General features: G+C 31.1%; 1 protein-coding gene across 4 annotated transcripts in view; it reads left to right on the top strand.

The window, feature by feature from the left end:
• Positions 1-19998, top strand: part of LOC139523235 (receptor-type tyrosine-protein phosphatase epsilon-like) — a 159713-nt gene extending 139715 nt beyond the window's left edge. For 2 of the 4 annotated variants that reach the window (XM_071317087.1, XM_071317094.1), the window contains exons 15-24: positions 304-439; positions 2048-2197; positions 2792-2891; positions 3533-3612; positions 4433-4564; positions 4905-5027; positions 8325-8375; positions 11589-11782; positions 12598-12733; positions 13070-19998. In XM_071317087.1, the coding sequence (XP_071173188.1) occupies positions 304-439; positions 2048-2197; positions 2792-2891; positions 3533-3612; positions 4433-4564; positions 4905-5027; positions 8325-8375; positions 11589-11782; positions 12598-12733; positions 13070-13771 (1804 nt within the window). In that variant the 3' untranslated portion in view covers positions 13772-19998. The remainder of the gene's footprint in view (positions 1-303; positions 440-2047; positions 2198-2791; positions 2892-3532; positions 3613-4432; positions 4565-4904; positions 5028-8324; positions 8376-11588; positions 11783-12597; positions 12734-13069) is intronic. The other 2 variants (XM_071317101.1, XM_071317110.1) reach the window with 1 other exon arrangement.
• The last annotated feature ends 2053 nt before the right edge of the window (positions 19999-22051 follow it).

Here is a 22051-nt window from a genome sequence, read left to right as displayed (position 1 = left end):
GGATTTTGTAAACCAAAATGAGTCTTTGGAAGATTTAACCATTCTTGGACTTTCAACCATTCTCTAAAGCAATGATTAAAATGACAGAAAAGAAATCTAATGATGACTTCAGATCATATCTCTACATTTAGCATCATCTGGTTTTAGAAATGGAGAACCATGATTTTCAATCATTAAATATTTTTTTGATACAGAGACATCAAAAGTACATTGCCTACCAATACATCAATGTATCCATTAGACATGATAGGAAAGGAGATATATGCTCATTGTCCATGTTATATTTGAAGAATTATGTTTCAGGTGTGGTGGTGGTAAAACAGCTGTATTTATTGCCATAGACTATTGTTTAAAACAGCTACAATCAGATGCCAGTGTTGATATATATAGTACGGTTTTACATCTACGCAAATTTAGAAAAAATATGGTGCGCTCATTGGTAAGTATAATGCTGGTGATTTTCATGATGAAAAAAAGTTATTTACCCCAGTAAGTCAACATGTTTCAAGTTTAGCTGTCATTTATATAGAACATACAAATACTTTATTGGGCCCGAACATATACATATATATTAATAAGAAGACACCATATGTTTAACATGTCTTACACAAAGATTTTATATAATTGAAACATTGTTTTATTTAAGCTGTTGTATATACTTAAACTTTTAAATTGAAGTTATATGTTAAATGTTTTAATACTTTGTCTCATAAAACAATTAAGACATGTGTATGACATCAATGCTATATATGTACATGTGTATGACATCAATGCTATATATGTACATGTGTATGACATCAATGCTATATATGTATAACAAATCACTTAGCTGCACTCAAGACTTAACTCCTGGGTATAAATCAATTTTTTTTTCTAATATAGGATTTCGCTATAATTTTTCATAAATGAACTTTATCAAATACTTAAAAGAAAAATGAAATAAAAATATGGGGTCACCGTTCATTTAAGCTCACAATCTGCCTCCGGAAGAAGCATACATTTTCGTTAATGTCCTTTTTTTCTGTTGAACTAATAGGAGAAATAGAGGTAATATCGAAATAAAAAAATAACCTAATTACAGAAATCGCTTAAATTTTACAATTATTTAGTTTATGTACAGCTTATATGAAAACAATAATAAAAAATATAGGTCACCGATGAGTTAAAAAAGATATTTAATGCCAAAAAATGGCATTTTTGCACCAAAGGGAGATAACTTGGAGCTTTTTCAATGATAGAAACATTTTAAAAGTCATCTGGGGCCAAACCGAATCGATTTTTTGGGTTGATTTTTTTACCATATCATAAAGTAATAACTAATAGTGTAATAAATAAAATTTGTAATGGAAAAATAAAGGTTCAATTTTTTGCTGAAATTTCTGTACCCACGAGCCACCTTAATCCTATTTTTTATTTATCAATAAATTAACATCATTTTGAATGTGTAGCAACAATGAAAAAAATCCATACAGTATCGTTGACTATAAAAGGCCCTAACATCATTGTCGATTTGCTAAGAAATTTGCATAAACTGGTGCTAGGGTCAATCTTAAACTTGCACTGAGGTGAGAGTTGGTTATTTTTATGCCCCATTTATGGGCATTATATTTTCTGGTCTGTGCGTCTGTTCGTCCATCCGTCTGTTTGTTCGTTGGTTCGTCTGTACGTCCATTTGGCCCGCTTCAGGTTAAAGTTTTGGTTAAAGTTTTTGGTCGAGGTAGTTTTTGATGAAGTTGAAGTCCAATCAACTTGAAACTTAGTATAAATGTTCCTTATGATATGAACTCTCTAATTTTAATGCCATATTAGAGTTTTTATCCCATTTGCATGGCCCACTGAACATAGAAAATGATAATGCGGATGGGGCATCTGTGTACTTGGAACACATTCTTGTTTTAGCTCCATCTTGAAAGCCTCATTGTGACTTTAAAATGAAGAACATCATTTCAAGCACTGTTTCTTGTGTTTTATGTTTTTTGTTGTGCATGTACTGCATTCTGTCTTCTTGGTGGATACTCTATATCTTTTCTTTTAAATTTTATTCCAGTTCCAGTATCGCCTTATATATGAATCTGTATCTATGCACATACAGTGTGGTGCCACTGTGATGACAGAGGCAGAGGTACCAATCATAGCTCAATATCTGTCCAAAGAAAATCCTAAATCGAAAATGTCCGGGTTTGAGAAAGAATTTCAGGTGAGTTTTCATTAAAAGAATCCAGGAGTAAAGGAAATAGTTAAGATATGAATAGAGTTGTTCATACCCACTATCAATGTGGGGGTAGAATATTTAAATAAGAGGGCCTTAACATACATATGCAGTTGTCATTTTCATAGCACTCATATACACATGACTACAATTATTTAAAAGAATTGCAAAGTTTCAGAAAATTACATTGCATGATATTATTAAATGTCCTTCAATAAATGTCAAAGATGTAAGAAAACAAGACAACTGCCGGTGTTTAAATAACTTACAGTTTATATATCACTCTGAACTTTGGAAATACAAAAATGTTATTTAACAAGATCTAATATAAATAATTAATCAGTCTGTAGTTCAATACTTAGTTAAGAAAATTTTCAGGATATTGAAAAGATTTGTTATTATTTGTTTTTAAGACTTACTCAAAGATGCCTTGAAAAATAATTCTGTGAGAATGAAAATTATCTTTTTGAAGGCTATAAAGTAACCAGAAATTGTTGACATCTTAGTAATTTCTTATCTCGTTGGCAAACATACTCAACCTCCTTTATTTTTATTGCTATCATTTTTTTTCATATTTTTTAGACAATTCGTTCATTAGTGCCAAAGTTAAGCATTGGTGATTGTGCTGGAGGTCACAGGTCAGAAAACAGAAACAAAAGTCGTGACATCATGCTTCTTCCACGTAAATATCAATTATTCATAATATTTTTATAGCATTAAAATAAATAGCACACATACACTGACCTTCATCAATGTTGAAATTAGTAAGAGCTTTATAATAGTTTCAGTCTTTCATTAAACATAAATACAGTTTCATGATATTTTCATCTGTCAGCCAGTTTATTTATGATATTTTTATATAATCAGAGAAACATGACCTGCAGATATGAAAGTTAATGATTGTTCCTCAAATTAGAATAAATATAGTTGTAATCCTTTGAATGTATTTGAATATATGTGACCACTGTAGTCAACAACAACATTAATATTTCAATGAGGCTTGTTCTTCTCTTCAATGATATCAAATACAGCCGTGTGTTATTTCATTAACCCAAATCCATAAAATTTGTTGACTTGGCACCCAACTATATGTATATGTTATTGGGATTTCTACACATTTCGACACATTGATATCTCAAAATAGCAGACACAAGCCACAATGTGAACCTTTTTTGTGAGTAAGTTTGGTCGGGAATTAATGAGTGATTGGTTTCAGTCATCGTGTCTGAGGAAAATACATTTTATGATGTGTTTATTTTGTAGCAGAGAGGGCAAGACCATATCTTTTAACAGCAGAATCTATATAATGTGTTTATTTTGTAGCCGAGAGGGCGAGACCATATCTTTTAACAGCAGAATCTGGTGACAATGGTACAGACTTTATCAATGCAGTCTTTGTAGATGTAAGTTGTCATATAGTCATTCCACTAGCCTTTTACCAAGAAATGTATAAGGACTTGTGGGGTAAACAACAATTAGACAGTTCTGGTGCAGCACTGAATAGAAACATAAAAAACAATCATTACTTTCCTATAAGTGTCAACTGTACTGCTGTTTTATGGACTTTCTAATATATTTTATGACACTTTGGTTTCTTTTATTTAATCTTATTTTAGAAAGTTGAGAAACAATGCTAATAATTTCATTGGCCAAATACATATAAAATGGGCCATTCCAGTTAATATCTGCTAAAGGGATGGATGATCCTTTCTGAGGGGTGTAAAATTTTTACATCTTAGGGGTGAAATTTTGGGTGTTTTCATCTGACACATATACACTTATATGCAAAAAACTTCTGAGGGTCTTTCAGCAGGAAATTATTAAAAATGATTACATCTTAGGGGTTACAAAAATGCCTATGTCAGATGACTGGTACAATCCTTGCAGTAAAAAATTCTGATGGGTCATTTTTTCCCATGAAAGCCCATCCACCCATTATGAACAGAAACTACATCTGATAGGTCTTAATTTATAGATCTGATAGGTAGTATTTCATGATGTTTTTGTCTTATACCTATATAAAAAAAATCTCCCCATCCATCCCCACCTGTCAGAAAACTGGAATGGCCCAATGTGAAATAACTTATTGATATGCAATTCTATAGACTTATGTGATGGAGGATTTACTATTATGACCAAACTTTGTATAATTATAGCCTTCATGTGTACCAAGTACATAATTATTCCTGCATTGTATCATAATAATTGTCTATAATCTTACAGGGTTATTACCAAGAGAACAACTTTTTGGTAACCCAGTGGCCTATGCAACACACAGTTAATGATGTATGGAGATTGATCTACGATTACAAAATTACTTCCCTTGTTGTGCTCAATGAACAAAAGTTTTCAAGGGTATATATGACAGAATTTTTTTACTGGCAGCCTAGATTTTATTTTTTGTTTGGTAAGTGCTACTCTTGTAGACTTTTTGTTCATCTCTATCAGATTTCTGATGGTAAACATAGTTATGTTTTATTTTACAAGAAGTTTATTGTTTTTGTGTTATTTTTACATACATTAAAGGCATTGAGTTAAGAAATATTTTTCTCAAGACAATTGCTTTTTATTAATAAAACTTTCCTGGAAAAGCATAATGATTTTAATTATAACTTTAATCATTTTAAATGCTTTAGTACTTTTGCAACTTGAAATTGATAGAAGGGGCATTATTAAGCTGCTAATACTTTTGTAGAAGTATCCCTGTTTCTGGCCGTCCTGGACAGAAGAGGAACAGAAGTTTGGTCCAATAGCTGTCAGATTCCTAGCCAGTCAGAAGCTCAACAATATTACAGTCAGAGCATTCTCTATAAGAAAGGTATTAGTTTGTACATTACATATAGCTGTCATTTGTTATAGAATTACACAATGGTGTTGGGAATTTTGAAAATCATCTTTTGAAATTTGAATAAACTTTTTTTCATTAATACATGTAATAGCTGACATACTCACATATAACTCAAGCACATGTATAATTTCATATCATTTTAACCCTTCATGATTTAAACATTTAAAAAATTTGAAAACGGGTTGTTGAAAGGTTTTCATTTTTCAACCCATATTTTGCTAGATTTAACTACTTGAAGTTAGCCTTGGTTATATTTAAATCATCCATCTTATATAATGTTAACCAACTTTTTTTTAGGAATATTTTTTTGCCAATGGTTTTTTTTTTGCTCTGCAGCAACTTAATTTTCCTAGTTTTATAACTCGTTGATATAGTCATATTATAGTTGACATTTTTGTTTTGATTTATATTCTTGTTATTTCCTTACTAATAAAAGGAAGGTTCAATAAAAGCCTAGTTAAAATTAGAGGGGTTACAATATATTACTGGCAACTGTTAAAATTAGAGGGGTTACATTACTGGCAACTGTTAAAATTAGAGGGCTTACATTACTGGCAACTTAAAATTAGAGGGGTTACATTACTGGCAACTGTTAAAATTAGAGGGGTTACAATATATTACTAGCAACTGTTAAAATTAGAGGGGTTACATTACTGGCAACTGTTAAAATTAGAGGGGTTACATTACTGGCAACTGCTAAAATTAGAGGGGTTACATTACTGGCAACTGTTAAAATTAGAGGGGTTACATTACTGGCAACTTTTAAAATTAAAGGGGTTACATTACTGGCAACTGTTAAAATTAGAGGGCTTACAATATATTACTGGCAACTGTTAAAATTAGAGGGGTTACATTACTGGCAACTGTTAAAATTAGAGGGGTTACATTACTGGCAACTTTTGAAATTAAAGGGGTTACATTACTGGCAACTGTTAAAATTAGAGGGCTTACAATATATTACTGGCAACTGTTAAAATTAGAGGGGTTACATTACTGGCAACTGTTAAAATTAGAGGGGTTACATTACTGGCAAAATTAGAGGGGTTACATTACTGGCAACTGTTAAAATTAGAGGGGTTACATTACTGGCAACTGTTAAAATTAGAGGGGTTACATTACTGGCAACTGTTAAAATTAGAGGGTTTACAGGATATTACTGGCAACTGTTAAAATTAGAGGGCTTACAATATATTACTGGCAACTGTTAAAATTAGAGGGGTTACATTACTAGCAACTGTTAAAATTAGAGGGGTTACATTACTGGCAACTGTTAAAATTAGAGGGCTTACAATATATTACTGGCAACTGTTAAAATTAGAGGGGTTACATTACTAGCAACTGTTAAAATTAGAGGGGTTACATAACTGGCAACTGTTAAAATTAGAGGGGTTACATTACTGGCAACTGTTAAAATTAGAGGGTTTACAGGATATTACTGGCAACTGTTAAAATTAGAGGGGTTACAGGATATTACTGGCAACTGTTAAAATTAGAGGGGTTACAGGATATTACTGGCAACTGTTAAAATTAGAGGGTTTACATTACTGGCAACTTAAAATTAGAGGGGTTACATTACTGGCAACTGTTAAAATTAGAGGGGTTATAGGATATTACTGGCAACTGTTAAAATTAGAGGGGTTACATTACTGGCAACTGTTAAAATTAGAGGGTTTACGGGATATTACTGGCAACTGTTAAAATTAGAGGGGTTACATTACTGGCAACTGTTAAAATTAGAGGGTTTACATTACTGGCAAAAATTAGAGGGGTTACATTACTGGCAACTGTTAAAATTAGAGGGTTTACAGGATATTACTGGCAACTGTTAAAATTAGAGGGGTTACAGGATATTACTGGCAACTGTTAAAATTAGAGGGGTTATAGGATATTACTGGCAACTGTTAAAATTAGAGGGGTTACAGGATATTACTGGCAACTGTTAAAATTAAAGGGGTTGTAGGATATTACTGGCAACTGTTAAAATTAGAGGGGTTACAGGATATTACTGGCAACTGTTAAAATTAGAGGGGTTATAGGATATTACTGGCAACTGTTAAAATTAGAGGGGTTACAGGATATTACTTTACATTACTGGCAACTGTTAAAATTAGAGGGGTTACAGGATATTACTTTACATTACTGGCAACTGTTAAAATTAGAGGGGTTACATTACTGGCAACTGTTAAAATTAAAGGGTTTACATTACTGGCAACTGTTAAAATTAGAGGGGTTACATTACTGGCAACTGTTAAAATTAGAGGGGTTACATTACTGGCAACTGTTAAAATTAGAGGGGTTACATTACTGGCAACTGTTAAAATTAGAGGGTTTACAGGATATTACTGGCAATTGTTAAAATTAGAGGGGTTATAGGATATTACTGGCAACTGTTAAAATTAGAGGGTTTACATTACTGGCAACTGTTAAAATTAGAGGGGTTACATTACTGGCAACTGTTAAAATTAGAGGGGTTACATTACTGGCAACTGTTAAAATTAGAGGGTTTACAGGATATTACTGGCAACTGTTAAAATTAGAGGGGTTACATTACTGGCAACTGTTAAAATTAGAGGGGTTACATTACTGGCAACTGTTAATTTAGAGGGGTTACATTACTGGCAACTGTTAAAATTAGAGGGTTTACATTACTGGTAACTGTATTTAATCAAGGAATTTAATTATATTTCAATGTATGTTATATTTTGCAGATACAATGTATTACAAATATTTTGTTTTGTAGATACAATGTATTACAAATATTTTTTTTTGTAGATACAATGTATTACAAATATTTTTTTTGTAGAAAATTTCATTTCAAATAAAATACTAGGTTAAAATGACAATAATAGATTGTCATAATTTGAAAGATTGACTAAAAATCATAAGCCATAATTTTTAAATTCTTTTCTGTTTTGCATATATATTTTATATGATGGGACATGGTTTATATTTTATATGATGGGACATGGTTTATATTTTATATGATGGGACATGGTTTATATTTTATATGATGGGACATGGTTTATATTTTATATGATGGGACATGGTTTATATTTTATATGATGGGACATGGTTTATATTTTATATGATGGGACATGGTTTATATTTTATATGATGGGACATGGTTTATATTTTATATGATGGGACATGGTTTATATTTTATATGATGGGACATGGTTTATATTTTATATGATGGGACATGGTTTATATTTTATATGATGGGACATGGTTTATATTTTATATGATGGGACATGGTTTATATTTTAGCTACCCAAAACTCAATATGATTCGTTACTGAAGCTTGGATGTGGTGCATTGGTATGAAAAAGTTTGGCTTATGGCCCTTTGTTAATTTTAACTTTCTACAGCATCACAATTTTTTATTTGTTTAGGATTCTTAATTTTTGGCATGAATTTATTTGTTTAAAAAATTAAGATGAAATATTATAAAACATAATTTCTTTTTAAGTATGATTGTTATTTAATTAACACTTTATTGTACCACTTTTGATATGGATTGACTTTGAAATACAGATTCTTTACAAAACTGCATGGATTTAATTCAGATTTTCACTCTTGCATTTTGAAAATTGTATGGTTTTCTGAAATCTTACTCATTAATAAGTTTTACACGATATACCACTTATTATTCCACTGTATGTAAATATTGATAGCTTAGTCGACATTTAATTGGTTGAGACTAACCTACATGACATTGAATAATCAAATTTGATACTCTTACAAACATTATCCACGAATAATTTTTCGGATTGTCATGTACAGATTTAAAAACAAGCAGATATGGAAAAAAATATGTACATATAAAAAAGAAGATGTGGTATGATTGCCAATGAGACAACTATCCACAAAGGACCAAAATGACACAGACATTAACAACTATAGGTCACTGTACGGCCTTCAACAATGAGCAAAGCCCATACCACATAGTCAGCTATAAAAGGCCCCGATAAGATAATGTAAAACAATTCAAACAAGAAAACTAACGTGACTATTAAATGTTCAGGAAGTGAAAAAGGTTTGCACAGTGGAATAAATCATTTGTTTCCCTTAACTTAGGTAGCTTATGAAGATTTATTCACCTTCAGTCCCCTCAGAAAATAAGAATTTTCTTTGGGGATCAAATCTTCATATGGATCTCCTTACACCAAGGATATAAATTCATATTACTTAATTGCATATTGCATGAATTTCACATTTAACAGTATTTGAACTTTAGCATGGTTTTTTATATATTAAATAAAAGATCTCCAGTTTCCATTTATTTAGAAAATAAATGCACAAAAACAATTTTAAACCGTAGCATAAGGACATTAATTTCAATGTTGCACAGTGTGAGAAGATGGGATAAAAGTCTTGGCCTAATTTGCACTTAAATTTCTGCTTTAAAAATTCGACTTTTCTGTAGTTGAAAGTTGAGATAACTGTTATTTAGAGAAGAAGACAACACTGGTTCATCCACATCCTTCAGTATTCATTATTGTATAGTGTCATAGAAAGCAAACCTTTTTACATATTTTGAATTGTCAAATTTATTCATATTTTTTTTTTTGCAAATAAGAAGCAAAGAAATAACTTACTAGAAGTACTTCTGTCTATACATGTAATATGTCCTTCTTACAGATAATTGGTTTATTCTTGCAGACACTAAATATTTTCTATCAAAAATAAACAACATTTATAAGGTTATGTCTGTGAACACTCAACCTACCTAACCTTGGACAGCACAACATGAGAAAAAACGATGGATTGTTGATATCATTTTTAGCTCACCTGGCCCAAAGGGCCAAGTGAGCTTTTCTCATCACTTGGCGTCCGGCGTCCGGCGTCCGGCGTCCGGCGACCGGCGTCGTCCTTTGTCTTCCTGCATTAACTTTTACAAAAATCTTCTCCTCTGAAACTACTGGGCAAAATTAAACCAAACTTGGCCACAATCATCGTCCGGTTACCCGGCCAACTAACCAAGATGGCCGCCATGGCTAAAAATAGAACATAGGGGTAAAATGCAGTTTTTGGCTTATAACTCAAAAACCAAAGCATTTAGAGCAAATGTGACATGGATAATATTGTTCATCAGGTCAAGATCTATCTGCCCTGAAACTTTCAGAGGAATCTGACATTTCGTTGTTGGGTTGCTGCCCCTGAAATGGTAATTTTAAGGAAAAATTTAACCAAACTTGGCCACAATCATCGTTCGGTTACCCGGCCAACTAACCAAGATGGCCGCCATGGCTAAAAATAGAACATAGGGGTAAAATGCAGTTTTTGGCTTATAACTCAAAAACCAAAGCATTTAGAGCAAATGTGACATGGATAATATTGTTCATCAGGTCAAGATCTATCTGCCATTTCGTTGTTGGGTTGCTGCCCCTGAAATGGTAATTTTAAGGAAATTTGGCTGTTTTTGGTTATTATCTTGAATATTATTATAGATAGAGATAAACTGTAAACTGCAATAATGTTCAGCAAAGTAAGATCTACAAATAAGTCAACATGACCAAAATGGTCAGTTGACCACTTTAGGAGTTATTGCCCTTTATAGTCAATTTTTAACCATTTTTCGTAAATCTTAGTAATCTTTTATAAAAATCTTCTCCTCTGAAACTACTGGGCCAAATTTAGCCAAACTTAGCCATAATCATCATTGGGGTATCTAGTCAAAAAATGTGTCTGGTAACTCGGCCAACAAACCAAGATGGCCACCATGGCTAAAAATAAAACATGGTGGTAAAATGCAGTTTTTGGCTTATAACTCAAAAACCAAAGCATTAAGAGCAAATCTGACAGGAAGTAAAATTGTTGATCAGGTCACGATCTATCTGCCCTAAAATTTTCAGATGAATCGGATAATTGGTTGTTATGTTGCTGCCCCTGAATTGGTAATTTTGAGGAAATTTTGCTGGTTTTTTTTGTTATTATCTTGAATATTATTATAGATAGAGATAAACTGTAAACAGCAATAATGTACAGCAAAGTAAGAACTAAAAATAAGTCAGTATGACCAAAATAGTCAATTGACCCCCTAAGAAGTTATTGCCCTTCATAGTCAATTTTTAACAATTTTCTTAAAATTTGAAGATTTTCAATAACATTTTCCACAGAAAGTACTGTTATAGATAGAGATAATTGTAAGCAGCAAGAATGTTTAGTAAAGTAAGATCTACAAACACATCACCATCACCAAAACACAATTTTGTCATGAATCCATCTGTGTCCATTGTTTAATATTCACATAGACCAAGGTGAGCGACACAGGCTCTTTAGAGCCTGTAGTTTTTTTGTGATACCTGTTGGCCTGATCTTGGACTTTTCAACAAAAAGTTTATTCCTAATCAGTTGACCAGGCATACCTTGCAGTGCTTTAGGTAGCATGATTAAGGGTGCAGCAGGTTGCACAGTATGATGATAATTGTGTTGTCCAGCTGGCAGTCATTTGTTTTTACATTTTCAGAAGAAAAAAAATATTGTATATAGTTTTAATATGTATAGTATAGATATGCTATTATTTTTCAGAATTTGAGCTGCATGCCAATGCTTCAGACAGAAGTTTCCCAGGAATTGGTGACCGTAAGAATGTTTCATTTAACATGTTGGTTAGGAAGAGAGAAAGACTCCATGAATTCCAAATCTCTTATCTACCTCATGGAGCTGGTAGAACAATGGCAGCATAGAAATAATCCACTAAATCCTGTGTGTGTCATGTCAAAGTAAGTCATATAATCCATTAAATCCTGTTTGTGTCATCTCAAAATAAGTCATTAAATCATGTGTCATTTCAAAGTAAGTCAAATAAGCCATTAAATCCTGTGTGTGTCATGTTGAAGTAAGTCATTAATTCATGTGTGTCATGTCAAGTAAGTCATTAACTTCTGTGTGTCATGTCAAAGTAAGTCAAATAAGCCATTAAATCCTGTGTGTGTCATGTCAAAGTAAGTCAAATAATCCATTAAATCTCATGTCAAAGTAGGTAAAATTATAAATAAAATCCTGTTACTTTACTTTTATATGTTTGTGACAAATAAAGATCCATGACAAAATACTAAGCTTTAGCTTCTTAGTGACATATTATGTATATCATTTAGTTAATGTTACCATTTTTATGCCCCACTTAGGGGCATTCTGTTTTTCAGTCTCTCATCTGTTTGATTGTCCTGTCCTTCTTCAGGTTAAAGTTTTTTGTCAAAGTAGTTTTTGATGAATTGTTGTCCAATCAACTTGAAATTGAGTACACATGTTCCCTATGATATGATCTTTCTAATTTTTATTCCAAATTACACCAATCTCACTGTCCACTGAACATAGAAAATTAAAGTGTGAGTTGGGCATTCGTGTACTATTGACACATTCTTGTTGTTAATTGACCTGATTATCTATAAAACCAATAACATGGTAGTTTTGCGCTGAAATGATTTCTACAGGAAAACAACACACATCTATGTAAAGCACTTGAAAACAAAACTGATGCTAATATGTAAGAATTATTAGATATATATATTAGTAACAAAGTTTTTGTTATTTGAAGAGATGGAATGAGTCGATGTGGAGTTTATTGTGTAGCCAACATTTGCTGTGATCAATTAAAGGCTGAGGGTGAAGTGGATGTGTTTGGTGCAGTACGAGTAGTGAAGAAAAATAGGCCTGCATTAATACCAAATGTAGTAAGTAAAAATATTTCAAATAATTTAAAATTTCTTATGTAACTGGGGTTGGGATAACCTTGTGAGTTATTGGCAATCTTCCATTTTATAGAAAAAAATATCAAAATTGGCATTCAAAGGAGTTATAATGGCATTTAAGTGCATATATACTCATCAAAACCACTGTAGCAACACTTATGAAATGTATAAGAGCTTTGAACTAAAAGTGGTTTCATCAATGGGGGGGGGGGGGGGGGGGGGGGGATTTATTTTTTCATAAACATGATTATGTATGACTACAATTGATCATAAGAAAGATAAACTCATAATAAATAATGAATTTGTCTTTAATTTCAGATGGAATATATTTTTTCTTATTCCTTGTTGGTGTCTTTTCTGGCAATGATGCAAGAGAACAAACCTAAAATTGTGATAACCGGGCCAGCTGCTAAGGAAGGTCAAATTAATCGTGGATATGGACTGTTAGAAACACAGAATAGCCACATGTTGTTAGAGGATCAATTAGACGAAATAAGTAGGTCATCACAGTTAAGTTTTTATACTGCTGGCGACCAGACACCTTCAATGGATGGTATTTGTCTGGCAGCAAGAGGACACATTGCTACGTGTAAACGCCCAGTAACGCAGCTGCAAATTCCTCACACAGACATTTCCAGTAATTCTTCATCGGACAGTAACTACGAGAATGCAATGTCAAATAATTCATCTCGACAAAATTCAGTGCGGTTGAAAGATTCGAGGAAAAAGACCAATGGTAAAATGAATGGTTCACCAAACATTAGTATGGGTAATGGCAGTGTTAGCTCAAAATTAGTACAGGTTGATAGACGGACTAAACCTTCAGTATGTAGGAGTCCTTCAGCTCAGAGTATGGAATACTACACTCCCCACAAGGTGCCGTCTATATCTAGTAGTAAAACTAGACGACCAAAACCTGCCTTAAAAAGACAAGATGCAACGGACGAACTAGAAATGATCAGTATAGACATTGAAAATCAAAATCATGTTTGTCTTTCATCAAATTTATCTCATGTATGATATTATCTCATCTTTGATATTATCTTAGATATGATATTATCTTGTGTAGGATATTATCTCATGTTGGATATTATCTCATTTATGATATTATCTCATGTATGATATTTTCTCATGTAAGATAATATCTTGTGTAGGATGTTATCTCACATATGATATTATCTTATGTATGATATTATCTCATGTACGGTATTATCTCATGTCAGATATTATCTCATGTCAGATATTATCTCATGTGTGATATTATCTCACATATGATATTATCTCATGTATGATATTATCTCATGTCAGATATTGTCTCATGTATGATATTATCTCACATATGATATTATCTCATGTCTGATATTATCTCACATATGATATTATCTCATGTTTGATATTATTGAGTCATTTTTGCCAAATGTGTTCATCTTCCTGGAGAAATGCAATGCTTCAGATTATTCAAATTCTGTCGATTTAATAGTATTTTTAAAAGATGGTACCAATAATACTAATATTCATGGATTTCAAGGGTAAAAGTTAAGCATTAAAGTTAAGTTAAAGAGTTATTGAACAAAATACAAAGGAGTAGGGGCATTAAGGCCTGGTTTTGGCCCAAGAAAATAAAATGTTTTATAACTTTTTCATATTGGGATATTATGTTTAGAAATGTATATGGTCAAGAAATATCAATGAAAATCATTAAGATTTTTATGTGATGACGTCACAATTACGTCATAATATGTACGGTTTTCACAAAAACGATGAAAAATACAGAATTTATGCAGTTTTCTATCTTTATTTCTGTTGTGGAAACAACGTACGCAGCCAAGAAACAACAAAATAATTTAACAGACGCTTTATTATAACTATTGACAAAATCTCACCAAATATAAAGTTGTTTCTTGGGTGAGCACATACTTTTTCAATCTATAATATACTTAAAAGTTTGATGAAAAACAAAGAAAATCACGAAATTTTACAAATTATGCAAATTAAGTCATGATTTGTTGCCATAGTAACTTCAATGTCCAAAATTGTTTTGTTTTTCTGAATACCTTGTACCTTAGATACTGTACAGTAATTTAAAAATATGTATGATAACTTTTAAATTTGCAGTAATCTTTGGGCCAAATAAGGGCCTTATTGCCCCTACTCCTTTATTATAGACTTATGTGCAGAACTTATCAAAACCTGAAATAAAATGAAATTACTGTTCAGCACCACTTACAAAACCACAGGAAAATACTGTCAGACCCTTTCTACAAAATCACTACTGTTAAACCCTAACTAGAAAACCATTGGAAATATTTATTAAACCCTGCCTTATAACTGCAGAAAATATTTGTTAAACCCTGCTTCAAAGCCACATTAAATAATTGTCAAACCCTGTCTTATAATAAAACCTAATGAAATTACAACCCAACTCTTCTAGAGGAAGTAAGTGTTGAACCACCTGCTAAAAAAACTTACTTTTAGACAATAAAAGACATCAAAAGTGATTTACTCTGTAACCTTTATCTTACAAGGGGAAAGTACTGTTAATAGCCACAGAAAATTAGTTTAAAAACCTGTTTTAACAAAGCCATTTTAAAATTATAGTTAAACCCTCCTTCTTACATATCCAAATAATATAGGGTTATTGCATGAATATTGAGGAATATTGTCCCGAGTAGAATTTTATATTGCAAGAGCTTGCGAGTGCAATATATGTTCTACGAGGGACAATATTCCCCAATATTCATGCAATAACTCTTTTATTGTATAGCAATATGTATAATATTTAAAAGTAAAAATTGGTTTAAATTAAGATTTTGTCGTTGATGACGTCATGAATTTTGAAGATTTATTGCACTAGTGCAATATTAGAATTTATTGCACTCTAACTTTTGATTACTTCCTGTGGGAAATAGTATATTGCTATACAATAAAATTGCATATTGAACTTAATTAAGAACTAATTGATTAATTACTGCAAGACTATCTGTATCATCAATTTTGATCCATTTACCATACAATTGAAAAGGCAAAAAATATTTTGCTTATAAAAGCTTTAGTTTTATAACAAATTTTAAACTTCTGTGCAACTCAGAGTGAGTGAATAATTTATTGCTGTGTAGTTCGATTTTGTGAATATTATGCTGATTGTCTGAACATTTTCTTTAAACCAATACTCTTTATGAAATCATGGTGCTATGCATGTGTAATTTTGTAATACATAAATGTATAAAATGTTTTAATGTATATGTGAATAGTCAACGTCACTTTTTATGGGTTTTTTAAGTGTTAGATGTTTGTGTATACACTAATAATGTTATACATGTACGTGCAGCTTTAAAATGTTATTAGTGCTATTCAAATACATTTTTATGCCCCATCTACGATAGTAGAGGGGCATATGTTTTCTGGTCTGTGTGTCAGTTAGTTCGTTTGTCCATCTGTCCGACCTGATTCAAGTTAAAATTTTGGTGAAAGTTTTTGGTCAAGGTAGTTTTTGATGAAGTTGAAGTCCAATCAACTTGAAACTTAAGACACATGTTCCCTATGATATGAGCTTTCTAATTTTAATATCAAATTAGAGTTTTTACCCCAATTTTATTGTCCACTGAACAAATGATAGTGTGAGTGGGGCACCCATGTACTGGGGACACATTCCTGTTATATTCACAACAACAAATATTGTAGAATATCTAAGGTAAGGATTATTGTGAACTTTTGCTAACAGGTCACTTGAAATTAGTGTATGTTTATAACTACACAACTGCAAATATCTAAAAAAAAAAATACCAATTATTTTTTAGATTCACAGATTTTGTCTTTTCTATAGCTTATATGAACAAAGTAATGGTCATCTTCCCCATTTTGTGAATAAAATTTCCTTGAAATTTTTTTATGGATTTATCGTTATCTAATAGAATGAATAAATGAATTAAGCTGAGTTATGGACTTTTGATATTTTTCAAATGTAGTTATTTATGATGGTATTCATATTTTAATTGTTCGAAGGGATTTTGAAATATTTGATTATGCTGTGTATGTATGTTAATGTTTACATGCCAATATTTGTATTTAACTTGACAAAAGAAGATGCAATGATTTTATAGATTAGGCTGACTAGGTTCCTGTTAGATGTTTGTTAACTAGGGACCAGTAAGATTTTGTGTTAAAGTTTGATGTTTTATTTTTATCTGTTGAATGTAAATGACTTGTAATTATTGAAATACTAATATTCATGTTTATAGGTTGTTAAAACTCATGTTGGTTGTGAAATTTGTTTTCATACAAATTCCATAAATTTGTTGCTCATAATGAGGCTCATTGTCATATGTAGTTACTGTTTGTGTAAACACTTCTGACTTTACATTTGATTTATTATATTGTTAAGATCTGTTGAAATGTCATAAATAGTCTTTGATAATATTTTGTCCGCCTACTTTTGTGCATTCAGATCACACACTAATATGTAATTATGGCCCTTTGCATATTCATAGGAAAAACTCATTGATATAATGATCAAGCATACCTGAGTAAGTTTGGGAAAAAATTCTGCAATAAATTTTGTAAAAATAGATACACAGAAAGGGAATAAAAATACATAGAAAATATGTAGAAAAGAACAGCTTTGATTTAGTGAATTTTACTGTAAAGGTGTAGGTCCGGTAAGGCCACTTTTTGGCCCAAAAATATAACAGTTTTACAAAATTGTTAAAATGTAAACTTTTACTTATTTATTGGACAGTTGAATGCTTCTGCTACATAAATATGGGCTGTTTTTGACAATACAATGCACATATATCGGGTTGTAGCACCATTAAGTCATGCTAAATTACTGAAATCTTCAAAATTCTATCATTTTAGTTAAATTTTAGACGGTTTCCGTGTAAAACGAAAATGGCCGCATTCGTGTTCATCCTTAATATTGCAATGTAAGTTGTATTTTATGATAATACATAACATATATAAAGGTTGTGGATGAACACGGATGCGGCCACTTTCATTTTTGACAAAAACAATCTGAAAAGTGACGTTTTTTTGCATATTTGAGCTTCAATCGGATCGTTTTTAATGACTTTATCAGTTAAAATCTTTCACATAAACTAATTGAATCAAGTGAAATGGACACTTAAGTGTTTAAAAAGTGGTCAAAATCTTTCGTCAGATGAAACTGAAATTTGAGGCCAAAATGAGTCTTACCGAACCTACTCCTTTATCAGAGTTCTTATAACATCCATGGTAATTTGGGCTTTTGTTCAATTGACAAGTTGTATGACATTTTCTCTTTTCAAACTTAAATTTAATCTTATTTAAATAAGTATAATATTTATATACATGTATTTTGTTATGCAAATTGATAGTTTGAATATATAGTTGTATAATGTTTCTGTAAATTGAAGAAGTTGTTTTGACTATATTATAATAGTTGTTGAATATATACACAATTTATATGTAATAACTAATTCATACAAAGCAAAACACACAGAATCAAAATCTGTTAGTAATTCCCACCAACAGAATAGTATAAAGTGGTTTTCTTAAAACTAAAACGGAAATGTGTGTTCTTAGAGCTTTCATTTGGCAATGCAGAGCATTCTCTAGTGAAGAGTTAGTCCTGTTTTTATATATATCTGCACAATTCAATAGATCTTCAGTACACTCTCAAATCTGCTTCCTCTGCTAAATCCCATAGTCAGAACTTAAAGAGAAAAAAAATAATACAGATCAAGTTTGAATTTTGGTGGTGTCACTTTCAGTTTTAGAATTATGCCCCTTTACAAATGGAATAATTGCTGTTTTAAGGTATTATCATGTTTTATTCCTTTAGTTGTTGAATAGTCTCATAGTTTGTTGGTTATACAGCTTTTGGAGAAAGTTATTGTTTAATGTTATAAGGCATCAACACTAGTCTGTTGTTGAAACCATATGTTGACTGCTGATTGATAGGAAGAAGTGTTGTGACATAATAACTCCAATGGAACTTTCATTTGTTGAAGCTATATTTATTATGTGTTTAAGTAGAACAAAATTAACCATGACAAAGAATTTTCAAAACTCCTGATTAACAGCGTCTTGTGATGATTCATTGGCTTATAAAAAAATCTTGGTACTTAAGTTGATTGTAAGTATACCAAATTATTCAGGACTTACAATCAACTTTAGTCATAAGATTTCTGATGAAACTGATCACAGGGTGCTATCAATTATGTGTTTATGAATTACCCATTTATTATGACCCTATTTTAACCTCTAGACATTTTGTTTTTGTGTGTGCTGTTAGGATGCTCTGTTATTGACTTATAATCTACATCTCTTTTAAAGCATAAGTATTGTATTTTTGAAACCCTAAGAAGTCTGTATTGATGAGTATAATTTACCTATATTATTAAATGCTTGTAAATGTGGATGTAATATAGAATGAAATTTAAGTTTTCTCATTTATTTCAGAATAAAATTGTACTTTTTATATTTTTTTACTGCAAGATGAAAATATATTGCTCTTTTCATTCCACTGAATATATTTGTAAAGTTGTAAGATTTCAGGGATAGTTTGATGAGAAGTCATGCCATTAGTTATATTGTAATTTGCATGTGAATTTATTCTTATTTAAATTGGCCTGACCTGCATAAGAGTTAGTTACCCTGTTCAAAGTTCACTCCAAACCAAATCTTTCATGTTTTGGACCACCAAATATTATTCTAGTATAAATGAGTTTGATAATTCCTATTTTATGTCCTATAGAATGAAGATTTCACTTATAAAAGAGCCAAAAATAAAACAGTGTTTCTATCCATTAATAAATATAAATTACCCCTTTTATGTACATATTTTAAAAGGTTTTTCTAGATTTTGTACCGAATTAATGACATACAAGATTAATGATTATTTAATAATCATTAATCCTTCATACCACAAAAAGCTCTGTATGTAAGTTGTAGTCTGTTTGAAGGGAAAATGTTAGATTTCGAAGGCAAGGGGGAAGCATTTTCATTGACATTTTCTTGTAATGAGATGTGTTTTTCTTTTTTATTAGATTATATTGTGTATTTAATCTTGTTAAATTTGTACAAATCGCATTCCTTTCTACGTTGCATTCCATTATGACAAATAAGTGAAAGAAACATTTTCATATTTGTACATATAAATATTCTTGCATTCCTATTAAGAAATTGTTAAAGAATATTTTTTTTCACATTCATATTTATAGTTCATAACCAGTTTGTTACATTTTTATCAATAAATTTTTACAATGATAGATTTAATATTACTTTCAATTTACATATGTAGTAACTAGATGCCCTGTTGAAGGAACACAATATAGATATAAGAAGATCTAGATGTGGTATGAGTTCCAATGAGACAACTCTCACTATAGATATAAGAAGATCTAGATGTGGTATGAGTTCCAATGAGACAACTCTCACTATAGATATAAGAAGATCTAGATGTGGTATGAGTTCCCATGAGACAACTCTCACTATAGATATAAGAAGATCTAGATGTGGTATGAGTTCCCATGAGACAACTCTCACTATAGATATAAGAAGATCTAGATGTGGTATGAGTTCCAATGAAACAACTCTCACTATAGATATAAGAAGATCTAGATGTGGTATGAGTTCCAATGAGACAACTCTCACTTTGCATTTATGAATAATACTTACACAATAGAATAGAATAGAATAGAATATCTTTTATTTCCATAAGAGGTACCCTCAAGGGGCATAGTGCATATACATTCATGACAATATATAGTTACAAACAATTACAAATACAATAAAGCAAAACAACAAAACAGTATGCTTTAAAAAGTTAGACATTTTAAATATTACTTACAGTATCCCAGTGTTATATTATAAATGTTTACTCAAGGCAGGTGTTTTGATAAGAAATAGCCAAGTTGTTTTAAAATATTAATAGACTCACAGTTTAATAGCCAAATAAATTTATTGACCATATCCAAGGAGTAAAAATTTTTACATTCTTTAAATATCAGATCAAATAACATGTCTCTATCCTTAGAGTATACAGGACATTCTATAAGAAAATGAAGTTCATCTTCCACTTTATTCAAATCGCATTTATCACAAATTCTTTGATGAACTTCTAATTTGGAATATCTCCCGGTTTCAATTTTAAGTCTATGAGATGAAATCCTGAATTTTGTGATAGCTTTTCTCAAAACAAAATTTTTCAAGATATTTAAATAATTTTCTTTACAAAATGATGTTTTAAACTGACAATATGTTCTTAGTTTTCCTTGGCTATTTTGGCTATAAGCATTTTCCCAAGATTTGACATAAGATACTTTTAAACAATTAAGTAAACATATGTAAAGATCAATATGAGTGATCTTTCTACAGTGTTGCGAGTAAATTGTATATGATTTCCAGTGGCAAATAATATCATGAGATGTTATACTGGAGAAATACATATTTGTGAGGATTCAAATCTATTCAAAAACATAGATGACTTTTTGTAGTTGACATGCTTTTCAACAGACAATTGGTAACAACTGTATGAATCAGTCAATAACAGGTGCCATTAGGGGAACTTGCAAACCCTTTTTGGAGCACCCTTGATTTTAAAACCTTGTGTGTTTTATATATCATGGATATGTTTGGATTTTTGTTAACTTTTGTTTTCATCTTACTGTAAAAACTTATCCTCTACTAACAAAAAAAATATAATGTTGTGTTCAAATTGGTACAAAAAGGTTACCCAGAATATAATCCCAGCACTGGAAATTTATGAATTATTACATGTTTTTCTGTATGTCATTTGTAATCCCTCATATTTATTCACATGCTGAAATGTCTTGCCTGCATTACTGACCATTGATTTTATATTGATAGTCCAACATATAAAGCTTTAATACAAGTATCACATAAACCTAAAATAATCCAAGAAAATGAGGTCAAGGTCAGATAAACCAAACTGGAAATACATGTACACCTTTCAATCAGTCATTACCCTAAATATAGTGAAATAGTTTCTACATATATAAACAAACTTAACCAGGAAAACTTCATGAACCATGCAAATAAGGTGAAGGTCCAATAAAACCTGCCAGACTGACATGTATATTGTGAAATATTTCCATATGATACACCATAAATAGTTGACTCGTTGTATATAGTATTAGAACCAAAGACCAAAACACAAAAACTTATCTTTAAACCATGAAAATGAGGCCAAGGTCAGATGAAAACCTGCAAGTTGGACATGTACACCTTCTCATCATTCCATACACTAAATATAGTAGACATTTTGCTTATAGTATCGGAGATATGGACTTGACCATGAAT

Source organism: Mytilus edulis, chromosome 1, assembly GCF_963676685.1.
Source record: "Mytilus edulis chromosome 1, xbMytEdul2.2, whole genome shotgun sequence".
In the NCBI taxonomy this organism is placed as follows: Eukaryota; Metazoa; Mollusca; class Bivalvia; order Mytilida; family Mytilidae; genus Mytilus; species Mytilus edulis.
The sequence above is the reverse complement of the archived record's forward strand: the minus strand, read 5'-3'. Positions and strand labels throughout refer to the sequence as shown.